The 23,888-nt window shown below is 44.3% G+C and overlaps 1 protein-coding gene across 2 annotated transcripts; it reads right to left on the bottom strand.

Annotated features, from left to right (window-relative positions):
- Window positions 1–13,984: 13,984 nt before the first annotated feature.
- On the bottom strand, window positions 13,985–23,286 carry LOC133903436 (glutathione reductase, chloroplastic-like). Of its 2 annotated transcripts, none has more exons than XM_062344819.1 (11): window positions 22,802–23,286; window positions 17,010–17,235; window positions 16,660–16,938; window positions 16,368–16,544; window positions 16,209–16,262; window positions 15,949–16,097; window positions 15,478–15,541; window positions 15,210–15,380; window positions 14,994–15,131; window positions 14,796–14,855; window positions 13,985–14,303 (listed from the first exon to the last, which is right to left on the bottom strand). In XM_062344819.1, exons 1-10 carry the CDS (start codon window positions 23,185–23,187, stop codon window positions 14,820–14,822), a joined length of 1,680 nt encoding a protein of 559 aa, XP_062200803.1. In that variant the 5' UTR covers window positions 23,188–23,286; the 3' UTR covers window positions 13,985–14,303; window positions 14,796–14,819. The 2 variants fall into 2 exon arrangements, with proteins under 2 accessions (XP_062200803.1, XP_062200804.1); XM_062344820.1 differs by having other exon boundaries at window positions 13,985–14,255.
- Window positions 23,287–23,888: the final 602 nt, after the last annotated feature.

Raw genomic sequence — 23,888 nt, 5'->3', positions numbered from 1 at the left:
CCTGTCGGTGCAATTGGCTTTAGCATTTTTCCGTACTTGCCACATACCCGGATGTAGGACGGTTGAGTCGGATACCTTTTTAGCTATGGCTTTTTGGCGTGTGAGTCGATGGTGTCGGGCATGAGAGACTGGTTGGGGTATCCAGTTTACTCTGGAAGTAGTTTTGTATGACCTCCGCACCTATCAGTGCATGATCAAATGGTTGAAGTTTATTGGGAAAGGTTGACACGAGTACCCCTTACGGGGACTTTAGCGGGTCACGCAAGCCAAATGGTTCTCAAGTCAGGTGGGTCCGGGAGTACCCTCTGCAGGGTGTAAAATCAATTCGAATTGCCACGCTCTCGGTTATCAAGCATGCTTCTGTCCATTTGCATCGGTCGTAGAGTCACGAATATGGGATGATATGAGGTGGTTTGGTATGTTGGGGTATGGTAGATATGGTTCTGTCTTACACTTATATTTATATTGGTTCCAGTCATATTTATGTTCAAATTGTCGATTACAGGATAGTTTTGGTTTAGGTATTCTAGTGTAGATGCTCACATGTTTATGTCAAAATTTGCTTTCGCTTATGAAGTTACTTAACCATGTGGTCGCTTTCTTGCTAACATTCAAATGCATAATCCTTAGATTCGGGCTATTTATATGTGCCTAATATGGATTAAGTCTTGCAAGTAACTTCGTACTCACGTTGCTTATTTTCTTTTTAGGTGGTTGTTACGTGCCGGCTACTCTAGCCCCCGGTCGGTTGCCTTGTGGGAAAATGGTGCCACCAGTTTTGTTTCTTTAGTTTTGTTTTTCCGCAGTGATGTTTGTTGTAAGTTAACGCTAGATGAGCCTTGTCATTTGTCTTTTGTATCAACTTGTTTTTCTTGTAATCTTGTTTCTTCATCATGTTGTGGTATTCATGTTATTGAGGTATGTGTGGGTAATAGCTTTCCTCAGAGTTACCAACGCACATATACTGGGACTACCGGAATTGAATTCGGTTTAATCATCGGTGGTTTGATCTTTGTGATTAAATGTGGGTTAGCACGCGGCGTGTCGAAAGACATGCGTGGGCTAGCTCTCATCTTGTCAAATGATCGTCTTAGCGATTAATTCGAATTTAATTTGGATGGGTCCGGACAACGGAACTAGACAATTAATTTGCATACTCTCAGCATTGTGTAGATCATCTGGTTGTGTGGAATGGAAGGGTGTACTTCCAGGGTTCTAATGGCATAAGAGGAGGCTTCTATTGATGAGATGTATTCACACGGTAGTGAAACTTTAGCGGATTTGTAGTGGTCAACGCGGCACACACCTCGGAAGTGTGTTAGATATTGTCGAGTACCAACAAAAGAGTATAATCGTGACTTATGGGTAAAGTGTACGACCTCTGCAGTGAAACTTTAGCAGGTATGCACATGCTGAAAGGGGCATTGTAAATACTTTGCAGTTGTCAACTCGGCACACATCTTGGAAGTGTGTAAGATATTGATGGGTATTAGCAAAAGAGTATGATCATAACTTGTGGGTAAAGTGTATGACCTCTACAGAGTGGTTACGAGTGGAAAAGAAAATCTCATATGATTAGGACTTAATGGGTTGGTTGGTAAATCATAGTGGTAAGAACTATGATTGTAGTGTTATTCAATTGGTGGTAGGAATCTTGGTTGAGGTGTTATTAATTATTTACTACTCGTATTTTAAATATTTTTATTTAAATGATGTTTTATGCAAAAGAACCATATTATTGTATTGTTGTTAAATTTTTATATGCATATTATTTTTTCACAACTTGCTGAGTACGACATATACTAACATGTGCTATCGCTAAACACATAGTTGGAGAAGAAATTAAAGAGTTCTCCAAGGATAGATCGTTCTATAATGCTTTTTACAGCCATCTACGTGAAGTCGTCGTGAAGAATTAGAGTCTACATAGTTCTGCTATAGTTTAGTCATATTTAATGATGATTAAATGGGATATTATAATGATATTTATTTATAAAATTATTATATGTTAGAATTTATTTTTAAACTCAATTTATAGGTAAGATTGATCTTTTTCTTATACCGGTTTCGACAAACATTATGTTAAGCTCGGTACAACCACCATGAGCTAGCCGGAAATGCGAACTAAAAACTGTGACTGCCTCATGAGCCTAACGAGTTTTTTTTTTCTGCTTGTTTCCTTAACGAGTTGAATTGAGCAGCACCGAGGCGGACTGAGCTAGCTCAACATCCAGCCGTAGGCTCGGTCACAACCCAACTTCCATTCGAAATCTCTGCCTTGCTCCACGGAATACCCCATGGCATCCATGCTCCTCCTCAGGCCCTCCACGACGACCATGCTCGCCAGTTGATCCCGATTTGCCTGCGCGGTGGCCCTGCTCGTCGGCCCAGCCCGGATTCCACGTGTGGTAGCTGCAAGAGTGGTTGCTGCCGGCTGTCCGGCTCGACGCCGTGACCGCACCGCTTCCTCGACGCCATGGCTGTCGCCGCGCCGATACCCCACGCCCCACACCTGAGAGGAGGATGAAGCAAATGTGGATTTGTGTTGGAACATTCTTTTTTTTGGAACAATTTTCTATTCGACTGGAACTTTTTTTTTTCTTTCTATTGCAACATACCAATCTCATCTCTGGAACAATTTCTTCACAGGGTGAGGGAGCTCGTCGGAGGAACTCACCGGCATCGAAGACAACGCCTGCGAGCTGCCGTTGGGGCCTTGGAGGCTCGGGGCGACAAGTGGGGTCACGACGATGAAAGTCTAGGAAGCTCTGGCTGACATGGTCACATGGGTCGAGGTACACGAAGTTGGGCCGAAGCGGTCGGCGGGTGACATGGTCATTTTTTTATTAAAAATTTAAATAAATAGATTCTTCGTACAAGAAATTACAAAAGTAGCCATTTGTAGCTCCCTGAGAGGGCTGCAGCTCTCTGAGAGGGCGGTTAGACCAGCTAACCACTCTCGGTTAGGCCAGCTAACCGCTCTTTAGGAGGGCGGGAGGCCTAACCGCCCCCTCAGATAGCAGCAAGGGGACTAACCGCCCTCTCAGAGGGCGGGTAGGCCTAGAGAGGGCGGTTAGCCCCCTTGCCACCCTTTGAAGGGGCGGTAAGGGCTTTTTTTTTCCCAAATATATCAAATTTTGTGTAATTTATAAAATAAAAAAGGGCTTTAAGAAAATTTAGAATTAAAATTTGGAGTAGGTTATGTAATAGTCGAAGAATAAAAAATTAGTAATTAGCACTCGCAGCATATTACGTGGGTATGCGGTGCGAACGACGATAAACATAGTATTAAACATAGGGTGAAAAAAATTACATAAGACTGTAACCACGACGACACGACGAGGAAACGAATGTGGCATGTACGGTTCGCACTAAGACCTACTTATTAGTGCGCCGATCCTAATCATAACATATCTTAGGGAGTGAAAGTATGTCGGGTTACATTAGATACTTTATACTGAGTGCATCTAGGATATTTTCCCTTTCGAAGGGCATCAGGACCTGCCGTCTTAGCACGGCGGGCTCTCTCCCGCTTCCTTTCTCTCTCAGCCTCCCGAGCCTGAGCCACGGTATGATCGTGCACCGCCTTCCTCATGCGCTCTTCTTCCTCCCGCTTGAGGCGACGTTCCTCTTGATATTGCTCGTACTCCCAACGTGTGTACGCTTCCCTTCTCCACCTCATGTTCATGTCGATCCACTGCTTCTGTTCGTCATTTTGCTCATTGTCGAGCCATTGAATAAAATCACATAGTGGTGGAGGGGACTGAACAAATAGAACAAGATGAGCGGTTAGTAAAACAGGGTGTGAAATCGGCAGAGATGAGGTTGATATCTGTTGTTATACCGGTCGATACTCATATGTTACATGTTGAGGCTTGTCATACTCGTAGTTGGCACACATGAAGAAGCACAATCCATAGGTGTATGAGATGTCCTACGACTCGTGGAGCTTGCAAAGGTCACCACAGAAGCATATTGGTGGTTCGATACCTTGAGGTACGGTAGTCTCCAATGTTTCTTTGGTGGGCTTGGTGGAGCTGAGGAAGACATTGCACTTGAGAGCTCTGAGAAATGAGTGGTGCATCAACGTAAGGATGTTCGGCTATTTATGGTTGGGGGAGGCAGGAGCATTGGATTCGCTCTTGAAGAAAGGAGTGAGTGCAGGGGCGCAGATGGTGGCAGGAGTATCGGATTTCATCTTGAAGAATAGGAAAGTTGTGTCACTAATGATGGTTAGAGATTCCACATTTATTAGTACCTGTGTTGTCATTTATTGTTTGGAAAAATCTATGTAGTGTTGTCACTTCTTGTCTAAAGCCTGCGTAAGGAGGCATGTGTTGTCATGTCATGATTAAAGTTCAGTAGTATGGTCACTTCGTGATTAAAGTCACACTCCCAACAGAGTAAGCGAGGTATCACTCGTTGCATAAGTTGCTTTGTAAGATATAATGACGACGATAGAATGTAGCGTGTGGTCATGTCGGATTAAGAAATGCAACTAGGATGCCATCGTTTTGGAATACGGAATGCAGTTACGACATACTAAGCGGACCATAAAGAGTAAACGTGTCTGAATACGTAGGAGTACATCGCGAAGCGAATATGCATATGTAAGTTACAAAAAATCTAAAATTCTACTGCTGCCTCCCCTGTTGCCGTCGCCCGTGCCCCACATCGTGGTCCCGATGCCGCTGGTTAACCCTCACGTGACCCCTGGAGTAGGTGAGGGGGTCTGGTGGACTGACCTATCTGGTAGGCCTAGTAGGGAGCACCGGTGTCGAGGCCTCGTCCTGCGTGGGTTGTGTCCGAAGGGGAGTACTGGGTACATGGGACCGCTGGAGGACGTCGTAGTCAGGTGTGGCCCCGAAGAAGTCACGAACGAGGTCGTATACGGCATCCGGGCTAGCCTCATCCTCCTGACTAGGGTAGGAGGACTGTGAAGGCTCTCCTGGCGTCCATGTGTACTGGCTGGAGGGGCCTACAAACAAATAATTATGTTAGATACAAACAATGTGGTATTGGAAGTAGTAGTAAAAATTGTACAATTGTACCTGCGTGGTATGCCGGTGCAGCAGAAGAAGGTCAGGCTGTCGTGCCGTAGTATGGCTCGAACGATGCTGGTGGGGTCGGGCGTGGGGCCGCTGAAGATGGACCGTCCTCGTCACCGAAGTAACTTGTGCACAATATTACCTTAATTTGTTGAATGCATTGAAAACTAGGATGAAGGGAGCGGCCAGTACCTGAGGGTGGACGCACAGGGCTCGGTCTATGAGGTTGCGTCGAGGCTTGTGTAGGTGCACCTAATGAAAGTTTAATAATCAATGCAGTAGTAAGTAACGAATATTGTTGAATGTCATTCGAAATAAAAATTCGTACCAATTTGCTCCGAGCCTGCATGACGTGGTAAAAGGGGATGTGTGGGTGCCGACACGGATGAACGGCAGTGCACATCTGACCGCCGAGATGACTCGGCGTGGACACCACAAGACCTGGGAGGCGCCCCTACTACATCTGTGGTGGATCGGCAGGAGGTAAGCTTTAAGGTGCGCGTGGTCTTGTCGAAAACCCGCTTGATGAAGCCTGCAACATCCGACGCATTGAGGTGCTTCCTTTGCCGGAGGCGGTCCATGGCACCAGCTGCATCCTTATGTACATCATAAATGATATCTGCCTGCAGATACGAACAGGAAAAAAATAATTAAAATATACGATTTTGTTCGTTGAGTATGGACTACTGACTTCAAAGGAAAACTTACCGCTAATACAACGTCCTCGTCCCAATGCACCGGGTATGCCTCCGTTGTCGACGCGATGTGGGGCCAGAGACCCTCAGGGGTGTATGTGACCCGTGCGCGTGTACGTGGAACGTACCACCGTAGGTACTCTTGAAGCTCCGCTCGTTGTGGGGACGGGCCTCCTCCACGACATCCTGTAACACTTGAGCCCATGCTGCCACGTAAGGGGCCAAGCGATCTGCCCAGAGGTTGCCAGTCGGCTGGCCTTTGCGTGTGTACCTGCAATTGAACCATGGTAAATGTAAGTCACAGTAAGACGAAGGTTACGAAAACTTTAATTTTGCATATGTACCTGTGGACGTGCACGGGGACGGTACGAATGTGGACGAGAGGGAATGCCTGGTGACGGCCAAACTGCCGCATGATGCGGTGTGGTGAGTATTCTTTGACGTAGATGTCGAAGACAAGCGGCGCCTTCGTGAGCCAGTAATCCTCATCACGGGTACACAACGGTGACAAACCCAAACCTGCACGCCCTTGCACGGCCAAGATGTTGTAAGGCTCTCATACCATGTTGTCCGGACGTAGCCTGTCGAACTGGGTCCGAAAATGCTTGTAAGCGCTGCGAGGCTGCTCATGCGCCCAGTGTGACTACGTGACAAACATCGTTACAAATCATTAGAGGGAACAAGCGTGCGAATGAAAGTGTTAATATAAAATACGTACCCGACGATGGTACCACATCGAGGCCATAGTAAGCGCGTCCTTGTCCGGCTCGCCGTACCATTCTTTGGGGTACGGGGAGCGGTCTACCACCAGCCTGCCTATGGCGAAACGCTCGTAGGACCACAGCTGCAGAAGAATGGACACCCAGCAAAAGTGGCTAGTGGCTCTTTCTTCGTGCACGCGTCGCAGAGCGCCCGATACGTCACAGCAAGGACAACGGATGTCCAATTGAACTGCGGTACCTCCTCGCCATCAGCATTTGCTATCAACCTGGCGTACGGCACAAGTGTCCTCGCAACCAGGTGGCCTTGGCCGGTGGTGAATATAACCCACCCAAACAACCAAAGCAGAAAGGCCTCCAAATGCCTGGAGACCGCGTATGCGTTGGCATGAGGGTGTATGTACGCCGGCTGCAAATATGACTGGTGTCAAAAATGATCATTACTACATACTAGAATAGTAAATGATAGGTTGTATTGTACCAAACCTGAAACTGTAGGATCCACTTCTTCGTTGGCCCTCGTGCATCGGACAAGAACTCAGGCACGTAGGGGGGTGCGTCCGTCTTCCGCTCCACCAGGACAAAGCGCTGATGTATGATGTTGATCCAGTCAGCATCCATATCGATGACCCCAACCGCATCTCCCGTGCAAGGTAGGCCTAAGAGGTAGGCTACGTCCTGCAAGGTCAGGGTCATCTCGTCGCACGGGAGATGGAACGTATGTGTCTCCGGCCTCCATCGGTCGACCAGGGCTGCTATCAGCGATGCTTCTTGTCCACTGCAGGGTCTAGAAACTCGGGGGTCACAGGGTCCGCCATATCTGCGAAAGACATGTACATTAATGCATTGTTAGATATAGACAATAACAATATACTTTGAATGCAAATTCACTATATCACTATATGCAACATTAACACATTTCGACAGTTACCTACAAATGAAGGTTCAAATGGTACAAATCAAGCACAACGCACCATAAAACTCACCTAGACAACAGGTGCATCACCAGGTGTATTTTTGGGACAATACTTGTACGTGTGACCTGTTTCATTGCACTGACTGCATTGCTTGACCCTAGGGCCAGCCTCGGATTCATCCATATCGTTGCGAATCCGACGAGTTTGTCTTCGGCCAGGTGCGTTTTTCATCTTTTCCAAATCAGGCACATATATTCTAGCAGGCCCTGGATTACTTGTAAAAGTGTCAACAATGACGTAACCATACAGCTCATGATTCCAGATGTTCAGTATTTAATCTTTCATAAAATACTTTGAAACATATTACCTGGGAAGCATATGGTGCTCCGCACACACGGCTATGACGTGTGTACAAGGTTTGTAGAGTAATTGTGGCTTCTGGCAACTATAGATGCATGTCCCACTCCTTAGCGCACACTCTTGAACATTCCGCTCACGTCTCCCCCCCCTTCGACCCTTATCCCGGCACAGGACACTGAACCTGTGCTCCGCAGTCCCCTCTTGATTTGCGCGATGCATGTGGGCCTTCTTATTGACCTTCTCCATGTACTCACATAGCATCCGTCCGTACAATTCCAACTAGTGGTAGGGACCTCATTCCTCGCATGACGCAGTTATAAACCTCTGCAAGATTTATAGTCATTACTCCATACCTTGCACCACCACTGTCGTACAACAGAACCCATTTTTCATTTGGCTCATTACGTATCCACTGTGAGAAGCTCCTAATAGCTGAACTTGATCTCCTTACTATCTGCGGAGTATCTGTTGGAAGAGGTCCGAGAGCTATCGGATCATCACCGTTAGGTGCAGCCTCCGCTGTTTGTTTTAGAGTCAGTTCATTAAGTCTTGCCCATAGCGCATTGAACTTTTGTTGCTGGTTTTGACTGCACAACTTTTTGAAAAGCTTCGTCAACTCTTTGTTTTTAAACTGTCTGTAGAAGTTCGCACCCATATGGCGCATGCACCACCTGCTTTTGAGGTCAGGCCACTGTGCTGCTACACCTTGTCGAATACTACCATGTTGCATATCCAGCAAAACCTGCAACAATCTTGCATGTCTATCATGAATGAGACACACATCTGGTCAGTCAAGAACAATAGCATGTTTGACCCGCTCTAGGAACCAATACCAGCTGTCCCCGTTCTCACTCTCCACGAAAGCAAACCCTAGTGGTAGGACTTGGTTGTTACTGTCAACCCCAATTGCAAACAATATCTACCCTTTGTACTTCCCAGTCAGGAATGTTCCATCTAGGCATATGATGGGTCGACAATACCGAAAGGCTTTGATAGTTGCGGCGAATGCAAAGAAAGCACGTTGCAACACTCTTTTCCCACTGTACTCCAGATCAGTAGAGGGGTAATGCTTGATATCATAGTAGCTGCCTGGGTCCTTCCACAAATTGTGGCTAATTGACGAGGTAGATTGTGATATGAATCTTCATATGTTCCAAACCTCATCTCAATAACCTTTTGTTTCGCCCTCCATGCCTTCGCATAGTTTATTGTGTACTAGAACCTTTGCTCAATAGCACGGATTATTGATCGTGGCTCATACCATAGGTTGTCCATAATCTCTCCGTACATAACATTTGCAATAAAGGCAAATGACAGGTTCCGGTGGGCGAACTCTATTTCCTCAATGTGACAATTATATTCCTTAACTATTGAGCACTGCCAGTAGTCTACCCATTTCCCTCTGAATGCGTGCACCCGCCAAGAACACTGCGGCACCAAACACTTCACATCGTACTCCCTTTTACTGGATTTAACAACCTTGAATTGCCTCCGAAGAGACAACGACCAGAATTTCACTGCATCAATAACTGCCTCCTTTGTAGGGTACATAGCACCCTGTGACATCTCGTTCTCATGGTACTGCCACAGTGTCTGGTCAGCCTCGCTAACCACCAGCTTCGAAAATTCATGATCCCTCCACTCTGCAGGAACTGGAGCATTACCCTCCTCGTCAGATAAATCCCCATCGGTAAGGCCTTCCTCCAACTCTTCATCCTCCAACTCCATCTCTTCAATGATGCTAGAGATGTGCTCCCCTTCATCAGCTACACTCATCGGTTGCAGCTCTGGAATATCATCAACATCCTCTCTGGACCCAACATTAACCTGCTCTGATTCATCTTCCACTACCTCACTTGGTCCTGCTACTGCTTCCCCAGAGTTCACCTCAGTTTGATCTTTCAGGTACGCCTCAGCTATCAAAACCAGCGACAGGCCACGTTCACAACATACATCTATATACTGCCTCCAAGTTGATGTGGCTTCGATGGGAACAAGCTCACCAAAGTATCCATGACTAGCACGGCTGAGAACAGCTTTCAACTTCAGCTCATGTTGCTGCGGATCCAGTTGGAAAAACTGCATGAGCCATTTACACATACCCACAATGGTCCTCTCATTAACTTTACTAAGACCCTTCATGACATGACAAAATTCAGACAGATCTACACCGTTAGGACCGTACCTAATTTCACCATCACCATAATATATCTAAAAAATTAATTTATCTGCCATCCCTGAAAACACCCACAAACATAACCAATGTTAAGACCGACAAACTATAATTCTAATTATCGGATAAAATAATTTACCGACACCGATTCATACAAAACAATAGGTTTTCAATAATAGTCCTAACCAAACTAACCTATAAATATCACTCTATACAATCTATATTTACTACCTATTGTACCGTGTGCAAATTAAACGCTACCATTTTCTAAATGCTACATCCTAGATTCACAAATTATCATATAGTGCTACCTCCTACAATGCACATTACAACCCTACAATTATTATTCTATAAAATCTACATTTTCAAACCTAATATAGTAAAAATAATATTCTATATTTCACTGCTATCATACAATTTTCTAAGTAAATTTGACAATTTCCTATTAAATATAGAATTTTCTAAACCCTAAATCATACATGTTTAAAACCTATGTCATACACTACTACTGCATTAATTAACAACAATAAAAAAAACTTACCCAAAAATAATCTTCAAATCCACGGCTCAAATGCAACAGGGCTTCGCCGGGCTCTCTTCCTCCCCTCTCCTCTCCTCTCTTCTCCTCCCTCTTCACAACTTTTTCTTTTTTCTGAATAAAATGGGATTTTAGGCTAATTTTAGCTCCTTTTATAGAAGAGGCCGAAGGGGGTGGAGGCCGAGCGGCGCGAGCGGGAAGCCCCTTACCACCGGGGGCGGTAAGGCGCCGGTCACAGGCGGGCAGGCCGTAGTCGCCCTCTGAGGGGGCGGTTAGGCCTCCCGCCTTCTCAGGGGGTGGTTAGCTGGCCTAACCGCCCTCTTAGAGGGCTGCAGTCGCCTAGTTTTTCAATTTTTCCTACGGAGAATCTATTTATTTAAATTTTTAATCCAGAAAATATAAAAAAAACTCATCATCACGTCTAGCACATGCGGCCTATAGACCCTCCCGCCTGCGTTGCACGGCTGCATGCCTTCATGGGCTGAAAGCCCTTCCAATTTCTTTCACAACACCAAAAGACCACGGCAGAGTCTACGACGACGTCCGTCCGTTCCTAACTAAGGGCATGTTTCAGCCGTGAATTTTAAAAAATAGTTTTTAATTTTAAATTGTGTAAAATTGAATTATGAAAAGTTGATGGTCTAAAAACTAAAAGCCGTTTGACAACCTAAATTAGTGGGTTGAATTGCTGTTTGTGTATATCAAAAGTCTGAAATGCCCTGACTGCCACCACACCTCCCTAAAAAAAATTAACCCTGCCACAACATCCGCGGCGACGAACCAACGATAGTAGGTCAACACCTAGGGTGACTAGGAGAGAGCGAGGGCTTGTTTGATTGTTTACTTTCCGATTTCCTTCCGGGGCGATGGCAGTGGACTTGTTTCACCATTTGCAATCGCCGTAGCCCATAGTGAGATCTTGAATCCTGATTCTTGTATTCTTCCTATTAAGGTGAATAGGCTGCAGGTCGATGTTTGAATTGTTAGTTTAAAAAAATAAAATCAATGACTTCTATGCAATGAAGTCACCATAGCATATGACTAAAATGAAAATGATAGTTTCTTAACCTTTTTTTCCTATCCTTTGTTTTTCTGTATCACGGAATTGTGAATTTATTTCGAGAATGTTTGTAATTGTGAATTTGTATGTTATGAACACTTAATGCATGTATAAGTGGTAATAACTTGGTGGTATATACAACTAATCCTCATATTGTCTTATTCCTGGCTCCGCTACTGGGCATAACGTCGGGAGCTCTAACGCCCACATGATACAAAATATAAACTCACGTGCACTCTTGCGAGCAGCAAAAGGCATGGAGGTATGGTATGAGGGTCTATTTGTTTTAGTTAGGGACTATGAAAAATAGTTTGTAGATTGTAAATTTTAAAAAGCTAAGGATTATTTAACATCCTAAATTCTATAGTGGGTTGAATGTTTGCTTTGGTTGCATAATATCCGTAATATTCCTAGTTTTTCTGAGTGCATACTTATGTATATTTAACCTTTTCTTTAATTGTTTTTCATATTTGATCCTAATTATAGGATAATTGAGCTATGCGGTATGTATGTATTTGTAACTACAACATTATTTCATGACCTATTTAGCTGGGAGTATTTACAAAGTAAACTGACCTTTATTCTATTTCCTATGAAAATTATGTTCCAAACGAAGAATATATGACTATCTCACTCCTAAATTAGTTGTGTATTAGTAAACCATACTTGTGAATCTCGAGCATGCTATCTAAAATCAAGATTCCATAATCCTTTTTGGCTTACATTAAGAGCTCATTTGGTAGGGACCTAGATTCTCCTAAAATTGTTTCGGTTTCGGATTCTCCCTGAAAACATTTTTCTACTGAACTAAAATCACCTCTACAACTTGTTTGGCTAGTTGGATGGATCTAATTTCTTAAAGGAGATGATGATAGTGCAATCGACCACTTTGCCCTTATGCTGATATGTTATTTTTTTTTTCACAATAACAACATTAAAAATGAGTGCTGATATTGAAAAACCTTGACGCTAAACTCATAAGCAAGTCGATATGCTCTTTTTGTTAGATCACATGGAGACTACTCAGCATTTCTCATGATCATCAGTTCTCATTACTGAAAAAATGGGGACAGAACGTGGCTAGTTGTGATCCCACACAGACCATACATCCATTTGGATCAAAATTTCTCGGTAGACGAATAACAGTTTCTCACTCATATACAGGCTCTACTAAAATTCTGGGTGAAGGATTCAATCGCCGATCCTTTTACCAAAGAGCACCTCTTCATGTGGCATTGGCTGCTGCGGAGTGCTTTGTGACCTCTGAAAGATGAATTAGGCAGTGTTACCTAGACACCTGTGTCCAAATTTATTTGCCGGACACCCCGAATCCGAGTTGTATTTCGCGTGTCTAAATTTTCTTTGCCGAATCAGACACCCGAGTCCGAGTCGGATTCCAACACCCGTGTCCGTGTCCAGGTAACACTGGAATTAGGATGAATTAGCATGATACCTGCAATGTTTAATGTGCAATTACACAACATGCTTTGATGGCTTAGCTATTATCTTTCTTAAGAGACTTCAGTACTGAAACTTCCTAAGTAAAATCAGAGCCAGCAACTCACAGCTAGTGTGCCAGCGGGTTACCACTGAGAACCAGAATTTACCATCTTCAAATTCTTCCAGATTTCTAATTCATGAGGTCATCAAGGTTTACATTGATGCTCCTTGCAAACTGAAACAAACTCACGACAGGAACTGTCCTACCACCTACCAGTACTCCAGCGGAGATGGGAATACAAGTCACAATTAGCCATGGAAAAACTCAACAAATCGCTCTACCACTATAAGGCTTAAAGACATTGTGCAATTAATAATAGACTGTTTCCGTCTGATGAAATTATGGGACAGTGATCCTGACAGGATAGCATACAGAACATTGAATGATCATATGGCAACTTGGCAATGAAATCATTCCTGGATATTATGCAGTGTTTAGAAATTGTAACAGCAGAACATGTTGCAGCGAAGGGATTATGAAGAGTTCCAGCTAACAGCGAGATGCCGAGGGGGCGGGCGGAGCAGCCCCGGCGTCGAAGGGGGGCGGCGTCGGGGGATGCAACTTGGAAGACGTGCGTGCGGCTGGGATATGAGACCGAATAGAGAATAGATGACGGAGAGAGAACGTTTCAAGATAGTGTAATGGCATTGGTAGATAATTACCCACTACTTGTGTAGCCACTTCTATTTTCCTAATCATAATCTGTTAAAAGCTGACGAAAGCCAGCTTAGGAATTGTGATAGAAAATGAGATCAGAATTTGAAAATCAGACTGTACAATCTAACTAGTATTTGTTTTAGATTCAGCTTTTAAAAACAGCTTTTCAGAATTCAAAACTAAAACAAACATGCTATGAATACACGCAGCAAAACGTAATTCGCTCATGGACCGTGAAGGAGAAAGAAGTCAAGAACTACAACCACAATCCATGTTGAGAACAGCCCAGCCCAGACAATTACCTCAACACGACTGCAAGCGAAATGCGGCCGATGCATGCAAGAGCCGCGCGTTATTATGTACACATAAACCACGATGGCGTTATTTAGTACAAAAGAAAGAAAGAAACTTCATTTCCTCCAAGCTGTGGAGTATATCAAGATCTCTAGCAGTTATTTCAACAACAGGCTGCAAAAACAATGCGGCATGAGACAGTTGATCATTGCCATAACATCTCGGTTCTTCGCTAGCTGCCATCGTGGATTTCACAAATGCTGCTCTAATATACAGTTAGCTGTCCGTTGTCCCTGCAATTAGATGCTGATTAGGTTTGGGTATGCCGCCTCCGAGAATGTCTGCGATGCAAATTACATCGATCAAAGTATCAGAGTAATGTAAATAAAACAAATCACATTAATACCTTTGCGAGTCGCGGGAAACATATAAAAGAATTTGTTTCATGTTATTTTGTAATCATAATCAAGCAAAAAAACTGACCCATACACACTTGTAGTATGTTATTGAATGTTCTACCATGTTGATGCTTGCGAAGCGCAAAAAGCTAATGGAAAAATCCCAAGCATCAATGATTTCAACATGAAAAGCTTCAAGATTTTTGGTTTGTAAAATTTCGATGCAAAAGATATCATTGGGAGCTCAATATGTTAATTAACAAAACGGCAAGCTTAAAGTTGCAACACATCTTCGAAGGATGCTATGAGGTACAAGATTATGATGAACAACAATTTCATTGTCGTCTCCTTTAAAAAGAACAACAGTAGAGCCACAGCTCCACAACACCGTGCGTTAAAACTTCAAAGAACAATTTCCATGTTCGAAACAATTACCTCATTATGAAAAACGAGTATAATCTACTTCTGACTTACAGCCTCATCTTGAGTCTTTCCCTGAAGTTGTAAGATGAGAAGAAATGAGCATAGAAGAACATACCAGAAGCAACAAACAGTTACAGAAAGCGTGTGTTTTTGGCATTTTCCTACAAAGTATATCAATGTAAGGATAGATCTAAGGTGGAATATACATACCTCAGCTGAAGTATCTCTCCGGACCTTCCTAGTTGGGTTCTTCATTGTGACAAATTCTTCAGCGGTCGTTGGGTGAACACCAACAGTGGCATCAAAATTTTGCTTCGTCAACCCAGCCTTAACAGCAACTGCAATGCCCTGTGTAAATAATGTACATCCATAAATGTATTAACTAAAGCATGCATAAGAAGCTCAGAATTAAAAAAAAACACAAACCTGAATAATCTCAGGTGCATCTTCACCGCACATGTGTACTCCAAGGACTTTGTTTGTATTAGCACACACAATAACCTTCATATACACACGATCAGGTAGCCCAGAAAGAGTAGCCCTGAGAGGTCTGAAGTTTGCTGTGTAGACATCAACATCTCCATACTTTTTGATAGCCTACAAGTGTATGGTTTTACTCAATATTGATCATAAATTGCTACTCCAAATTGATCATAAATTGCAAGGTAAACAAGTGTGTAATTTTTTTTGTTACCTTCCCTTCAGTAAGGCCAACTTGTCCAATTGGTGGTTGAGAAAAGACCGCGGATGGCACAGCACTGTAAAAATGCACAATGCACAAGCCCAGTGAACAGTGTTGGGGAGTGTGGGGTTTCATGAAACACTTAACATGAAGATGAACAAGACTAGGAGAACTATTTTCTAATCGAAAGATTTATTTATATCATGTTCTGAATTGGGGAAAAGAAATGGGAAGGAGAAGTATTTGAAAGGAAAGATAATGAGTATGCATAACTACATGCAGTAGCGCCACAACATAAATGCTGTGTGGTGGCATGAAATAGTTTCCTGAAGGCTCAGTAAGGCTTCCTAATGCTCATCATAAGCATTTAATCAAGCAATAATAATAAATACAAATTGACAAAATAAGAAGACCATGGGGTTTGCAGCTCAATATGCAGGGTTCAAGAAAACTGATATGTATCTTGACTGTATACACACGTACCTGTAATCTGGTTTGGTAGGTTCATTGCTGAATATTGTCCTTGCTAATGCCCCGCCTTCCATTAATGCAACAGGAGTCAGGTTCAGCCTATTAGTGACATCCCCCACAGCCCAAATTGAATCAACTGAGGTCCGAGAATACTCATCAACCTACAATCACAAATTAATTCCTAAATTTCAATATCATTTGATGATCGTTAACTTTTAAGAAAGTTTAAGTCCCTATGGAATGCACAAAACCTGGTACCATTAAACACATACCACAATAGCACCATGCTCGTCCATTTTGACCCCAACCTCTTCGAGTCCCAAATTCTACAAGTATATGATTTGTATCAAAATGCATGCACCAACAAGTCACATATATGGCAAGGAATGTGATTAAGAGAAGTGGAAATGACATGGTAATACGAGATTAACCTTTGTATTTGGTTTTCGACCTGTTGCAAACATAACATGTGAGAACGCACCGATAGTTCCATTGTTCGTCTTCAGAGACAGCAAACCATCATCTGATTTAGTTACTGCTTGAGGAGTCTGTTCTATATGAAATGTGATACCCCTCAAAGACATCTGTTCAGCAACAAAATCCCTGACCTACAAATCCGCAAGCAGTGAGAGATAACTCAAGGCATAGCACTTTAATTCAGATATCCAATTTAGCAAAGCTCATTAATTTTGATGTCCATGTTCCTTCTGAATGCTTCCTCACCTCCTCATCAAAGCCTCTTAGCACTTTCTTCTGCCGGATAAAAACATGAACATCACTCTTCAAACCATTGAAAATACCAGCAAACTCCAAAGCAATATATCCACCTCCCACTATTGCAATCTTCTCAGGTCTAGAAGGCAAATCCAATGCAGCATCAGAATCAATGACATGCTCTATTCCTGGGATGTTTGGCATGGACGGTCGACCACCGACAGCAATAAGTATGTTTTTGGCAGTGTAATGCTTCCCATCAACACTGACAGTATGTGAATCAACAATCTGCATCAGTAATTATCAGTTCAACAAAGTAGTATATCCAAAATTAATCTGATTCACAAACATCACCCAACCTTTCCACGGCCTTCAATTATAGTAACCCCTGAATTCTTCAGCATGTTTGTCTGAATTCCTACGAGGCGCTGCAACTCTAAATTCTTGTTGGCTATCAGAGTTCTCCAGTCATGCTTTGGATCAGCCTCATACATCCACCCAAATCCACGACTCTCTTCAAACTCATGAGAATATTTGGATGCATACACCATCAATTTCTTTGGAACACAGCCCCGGAGCACACATCTGAAATACAGATAAATCAACGTCTTACAGAAAAAAAAGTTTTGACACCGAAATGAGGCAAGAGAAGTTCAGGCAACGACCACTACGTAAAACATAACTATGAACGCTGCTTGTACTGGTAACAGCTGCTAGGTGGCCTATTTTCAAGGAGGAATTTGAAACAAAATACCTAGTAAAATATTCAATCAACAGGATGCTAATAGCAGTAAGCAAGTTAGGGTCTGCTTGGTTGGGCTGAGGTTTTTCCAAAAGCTACTTATAGAAAAGCTGCTTTTGAATTAGCTTTTGATGCGGATGAAATGTATAATATATATAATACCCCTCGGAACATCATCTCTCACAAGCTACAAAAGCTCATCCAAGCCAGCTTCCGGCTTCTAGTAATAATGACAGCTTTTGCCAGCTTTTGCTTCTCAGAAGCCATTTCTAGAAGTGGAGTAGCAGAAAGCAATAGAAGCTGAACCAAACAGGGCCTTATCCTAATCAGTCAATAAGCAGCTAACACAATGCACGCTCTCTGTCACTTCTGCATCTGCTTGGCCAGTGTTAGATGTATATATACATGCGTTGTAATTACCCACTAGTGCAGGGTGTTTCTTGCATATGTGTATAGTTGTACATCTTCCCCATTAGGCCTTGCTATACAGTTAAGTTGCACAGTTCAACATGCTACCAGAGCTTGTGGCTCTCGATCCCCAACCCACCACCGCCGCCAGCATGCTTTCCGGTAGGTCACCGATGAGCCACCACCATCGGCTGTGGTGAAGGCAGCTCCACCTCTCCTTCTCTTCCCCTTTTCTCGTCTCCTCCCACACCGAGCTGCTCGTGTTCAAGATCCGGTCGCAGCTCGAGCGCCTCCGCCCTCGCGTAGTCGGCGAGCTCACGAGCCTCCAATCTTGGCCTCGCATACGCTGCACCGGACGCGGACACTGTTGACTTGGGCCACCGCCGCTCGCTACCGCAAGGGAAAGGGCCGCAGTCCCCACCACCGATTTGGGATGCCGCCGCCCAGAGCTAAGCTCTGCCGGCACCACTCGTCGTCAACGAAGTTCTGCTACCTGTCATCGCCAGATCCAAAGTTGGGGCCATCAACCTCTATGCGTGTGTGGATGCCGCAGGGACCTGTGACTATTGAGAACCAGCTGTCGTTGTTTGTTGCGACTAGGACTTTGTGTGTGTGCCTACGTGTGTGAGTAAAAAAACCAGAAATGTTCTTCTATTACTCCTGCCTCCATGGCGTCCTCCGAGAGATCGGGTGCTATTCCCGTTTCGCGGTGCCCGATCTTCTTCAATGGCACCAACTTTCATAAGTTCACAGTGCATATGCATATTCACATAGGTGGTCAGCAGTTTTGGGGCTATCTCATTGGCGAGAGGGCACAAACGCCTTGTCCTGTTCTCCCGACTCCACCCACTTACCCGGCGGATGCTAATGATGATGCCAAGGATCTTTACACTTTCGAGACCGAGATGGAGACTTACCAATTCGATCTCGCCGTCTACGAGACCTGGTTGCGTGAGGAGGCATATGCTAAGGCCATCTTGTTTGCGAGTATGGAAGTCAATCCTCTCGATGTCCCTTAAGGTCCCCACAACTACTCAACTGATGTGAGCTCATCTCTGTCGCAGCTACAAGATTTGCAACAAGGCATTGTACCTTGCTGTTATAGAGGAGGCTCAACCGCTTCACCAACTGGACTCCACTATGGAGGATTTCCAGCGTCAAATGTCCGTAGTTTGGCAGCGCCTGGATAGCCTGGGTGCGGAGTTATATGGTGTTGGCACTTGAAGGTGCCGTGACCGCCGAAGTCAGAGGGAGACTCTTTGTCTTCATGAGTTCCTGTCTCAACTCCACCCTGAGTTCGAAACTATATGATTGCAGCTGCTAACATGCTACCCACGCCCATCACTTGACGAGGCAATGCCCGAGCTACGGGCTGAGGAGATGCGTCTTCGAGCGCGAGGGGTGTGAGCTGATCATGGATGTCTTGCCATTCTTGAGACAGACTCTTGTTGTGTTCAGTACTTTGTACAGGGCTTTTGGTGGGGACTGGTTCTAGGAGTCATGTCTCTCAGCACCTCTAGGAGCTTGATTGGCTGTGCCTTCCTTCTGCTACTTCGAACAGCCAATCATCCAGTTCTCTTGCCTCCATACTAGCTACTTTTTCTACCACCATTTTTGCGTAGTGACATCGTCGTTTAGGCCATCTCCTAGGTTCTAGGTTTTCCACTTGGGTGGGTAATGGTGTCTTAGCTTCTATTTTTGGTGACGTTGCTCTTCATTGTACAGGTTGCATGATTGGCAAATAGCTACAATTCCCTTATCCTTCTAGTGATTCTATGTCTTAGTGTCCATTTGATCTTGTTCACTCTGATGCATGGGAGTGTGCTCCCTTCGTTTCAAAAGGAGGTCACTCCTAATATGTGATCTTTATTGACAATTATTCGAGATTTACTTGGATTTATTTTATTTCTTCTTGTGGTCAGTTCCTTTCCATTTACGAGCAGTTTGTCACTATGATTCGCACTTAGTTTGACTCTTGCATTTAGGCTTTTCGTGCCGACTCTGCTAGTGAGTACATTTCAGATACGCATCGTTGTTATTTAGCTGACCAGGGCAATGTTGCTTAGTTCTCCTACCCTGATGCCGATGCTCAGAATGGTGTTGCTAAGCGCAAGCATCATCATATTCTTTTGATCTCCTCAGATCTCACTTCACTTCTAGGCTGAGGCTATCTCTACTGTTGTCTTTCTCATTAACAGGAAGCCATCATCTGTTCTTTAGAGATGTACTCCCTATGAGCACCTCTTTTGGGAAACGTCCTAGCTACAGTCACCTTCGGTGCTTTGGGTACGTCCTCATGAGCACACCAAGCTGACTGCTCAGTCAATTGAGTGTGTCTTCCTTGAATATAGTTTGAAGCATTAGGGTTATCATTACTATGACCCTATTCCCTGTCGGATGAGGATTTCACAGGATGTCACATTTGACGAATCCCGTTCCTACTATCCACCACAGCTGAGTTTCTCTTTCCTGACTCTTCCTGATTCGTACTTTTCGCTGCCATCCTCACATCTTTCGCTGCCATCACGTTCCACACAGCCACCACTCTCCTCAGCTCCACCGGCACCGTCATATCCATGCTCACCGTCTTCCGCTCCACCTCCTCTGGTTGCTTCACCACCTCTTCCTAAGCTTCCTCCTTCTCGTAAGATCACTCACTACTACACTCGTCGATCACGACATCTTTCTCCACCTAACTCCTCTCTGTACCTTCTAAGACCTACATCGGAGTCTCCAACTCGGTATGATCTCTATGATTGACATACTATTCGGCCACTTCAGCGCTATGGCTTCACAGCTGCTGCTCTTATCGAGCCCATGACCTACTGAGAGGTTGTTGTCCACCAGGAGTGGCAGCATGCTATTTCTGAGGAGATTGCTGCTTTGGAGCGTACTGTCACTTGGGATCTTGTTCCTTTGGTAGCTCATATCACTTGCAAGTTGGTCTACAAGGTCAAGACTCGCTCTGATGGCTCCCTGAAGCGTTACAAGGCTCGTTTTGTGGCGCATGGTTTTCAGCAAGAGCACGATCATGACTATGCTAAGACTTTTGTTCCAATTGCTCACACGACCACCATTTGAACTCTTCTAGCTATTGCCTCTATTAGTCAGTAGTCCATATATCAGCTAGAGGTCAACATTTGCAGAAGTAGCTGGGATTGGTAATGGTATCCTTGATAAACAATTCAACCGAGGAAACAATTTGAGAGAAGGTTAAGACACTGGGAGTAAAGCTCTCTTGGAATCCTATCTGTTTAAGAAAAAAAATTCCAAATGTTTGTTCTAAAATACTTTACGTGCTCAGACTTTTCATTAGCTGGAGCAAAATATTTTGCTCCATAGTAAGACTTTGCATGTTTTGTTCACGGCTTCATATGATTTGTGTATATAAGGCCGGTATAGTTCCCATCATCTAGCCAAGGAAACAATTTGGGAGAAGTTTAAGACACTGGGAGTAAAGCATCTCTTGAAATCATGTTTGTTTAAGAAAAAAATCTGAATGTTTGTTCTAAAATACTTTACGTGCTCAGACTTTTCACTAGCTGGAGCAAATAGCAAAATATTTTGCTCCATAGTAAGACTTTTCATGTTTTGTTTGCGGCGTCATATGATCTGTGTATATAAGGCCGGTATAATTCCCATCATCTAGATTTAGATTTCTCTGTTGGCTCGATAGAAGAGCATTGGATTATTTTTTGGCCTGGATGTTGAAATATGTGTGTTATGGTGGGTGGTTCTTGGTGGTTTAAGAATACTTGTTAGTTTGCTTTTTTTTTCCCTATCCACTAAAACTCACGTGCTTCCATTATCAGTTCAATGGAATTCCGGGTTCATTCTGTTGTGCAAAAAAACACTAGATTTGGATAATTGAGTTTTCTTCCTTCTTATGAAGAGACATTGTTAATTGAATTGGGCCATCAAATACTGAATTAAGAGTTAAGGACCGGCTGTGTTATCAAAACGCCATGACAAATGTAACAAGTTTTCTCTCTTTTTATGCACTATTAACATATCCAAAATTCAAAATAATTGCTATTTTGTTGGCATGCGCGACCGTCGGCACCTACAGCTCTCCCATCTTAGATAATTGGATTTGTACGCTCCCCTCGCGTCTTGCTCTCACTTTAGTTTTGTACTGCCGTAACTTCATTTGTTCTACGATGGAATAGTTCTCACCTATACTCCTTTCTTGAACAACAATTGTGTGCTAATTAAATGCAATGTAGTCATGCATTTCTCAGACTCCTTAACAAGCTTGTTATCCCAACATTGCCAGAATTTATTTTTGAGGGATTCTTGAAGACTATGGTTGGAATAGGGCCAGGGAAATAATAAGTATTGAGAATCCAATGTGTATCCACCAAAATTTCATGTTGTAATGTGAGTGCCCTGCTTGTCTCATTGCAATTTTGGGATTATTTGCTGGCCCTTATGCTCATGTCTATAGTATTTGTTTCATTTCACATTGCAGTTCAAGGGAAACTGGAGAAGACCAAGATGGATTCGCTCGGAGTGTTTGGGATAGGTGTGGAGCTTGCTTTTGTTAGAAGATTTCTTTTTATCAAGGTAGCAAATAGATATGTATATGTAATCTTCGCAAGTCTGAATGCTTAGAGCTACCAAATTAATCTACATTTCAAGTTTCTCTGTTTCTTCCGGTGAATACATCTAGAAATCAATTTACAAAAAGGTAGTTTACCTCATTTGTTGTATTTTTGCAATTATAAACTAAATTCATCATATATATACACATATTTACAGCAATAAGTATTTGATATAAATTCGTTTAACAGTGTACTAATTGGTTCTACATTTTTCAATTGTTTCATGTAATAAGTGTCCACAAGATCTGGATAAGTGGCATTGTTGGCACCCCAGCTGATCACTACAAAGTAACTCTAGCATTATTTGAAATGATGCACAAAACCTGTGCGCTAAGGGCGCACGAGCTTTCTAGTTCTAATACTAATCACGGAGTGGGAGAGAGGGGCGTCCGCTTACGTGCCACCAACGCCGCCGAGAGCGTCGGACGCGACAGTGGCAAAGGGCATCTCGCAGACGGCGGCGCGAGCGCCGTAGAACGACGAGGCGGCGCGCGACGCCCGCATGCCCCCGCTCCCGGCGCCGATGGTGAAGAGGTCGTAGTCGTACTCCCTCCCCCCACCTCCCGCGGGAACGGTGCCGTTGTTCCCCTCGGAGGCCGCGGAGGCGGAGAGCGGGCGGCGGAGGCGGAGGGCCCCGGACGACGCTGCGGCGGCGAGGGGGTGGTGGCGGCCACGGCGGGAGGCGTAGAGGTGGAGCGGGTAGCGCGGGGAGAGGAAGCGGGCTAGGGTCCGCACCGCGGCGGCAGAGGCGGAGGATGGGGAGGGGAAGGTCGCTGCCGCCATGGCTGCTGGCTTCGTCCTCCCTTCCCGGCGGCGTGGCAAGCGAAATCAGACTGGGAATGCTCTATTCGCTTCGGCTTCTGTAGGGTCGAGCAGGGCAGGTGGGGCCCAGTTGCCAGTGAGCAAGATGATACGTTGCTTCGTTGGGGCGTGAGGTGGCCCACTCGCGCAGTCGCGCGTCCACGCCTGCGCAAGCGCCTACCGCATTCGCCTAACAACTTACTACGTTACCTCCTCTGGGAAACGTAATTCAAACCTCCAAAGCGGTATGGAGGAACAGGTGAAAGAGTGAAGGGAACGGAGGCCCCTAATTAGCAGCCGAGCGCTAGTTAAGTAGCTAGAGCTTGAAGCCCTGGTGACCTCATAGAAAGTGTAAAAGCTAAAAGTCAAAAATAGTTTAAATTTTTTCCAAACGTCTCAAGTAAAAAAAGAGTTGCAAATCCAAAAGATGCAAGTCAAGAAAAGTTTCAAATCCACAAGTTCTAGCTCAATTGTTTCAAAAGAGAGAAAAACCAGGAACAGTGCCTCCTTCCCCAAAAGCAACGACGGGACAAGAGCTCCACCTCCAGGCAGCGTAGTGCCCTTCTCCAATGTGGTGTGGTGGGACGGGACAAGAGCTCCACCTCCAGGCAGCGTAGTGCCCTTCTCCAATGTGGTGTGGTGGGTCTGATGGCTAAGGTCAACCTAGAGTAGAATCCTCTAGC

This window comes from Phragmites australis, chromosome 21 (genome assembly GCF_958298935.1).
Source record: "Phragmites australis chromosome 21, lpPhrAust1.1, whole genome shotgun sequence".
Classification (NCBI taxonomy): Eukaryota; Viridiplantae; Streptophyta; class Magnoliopsida; order Poales; family Poaceae; genus Phragmites; species Phragmites australis.
This window is presented reverse-complemented; position numbering and strand designations above follow the sequence as displayed.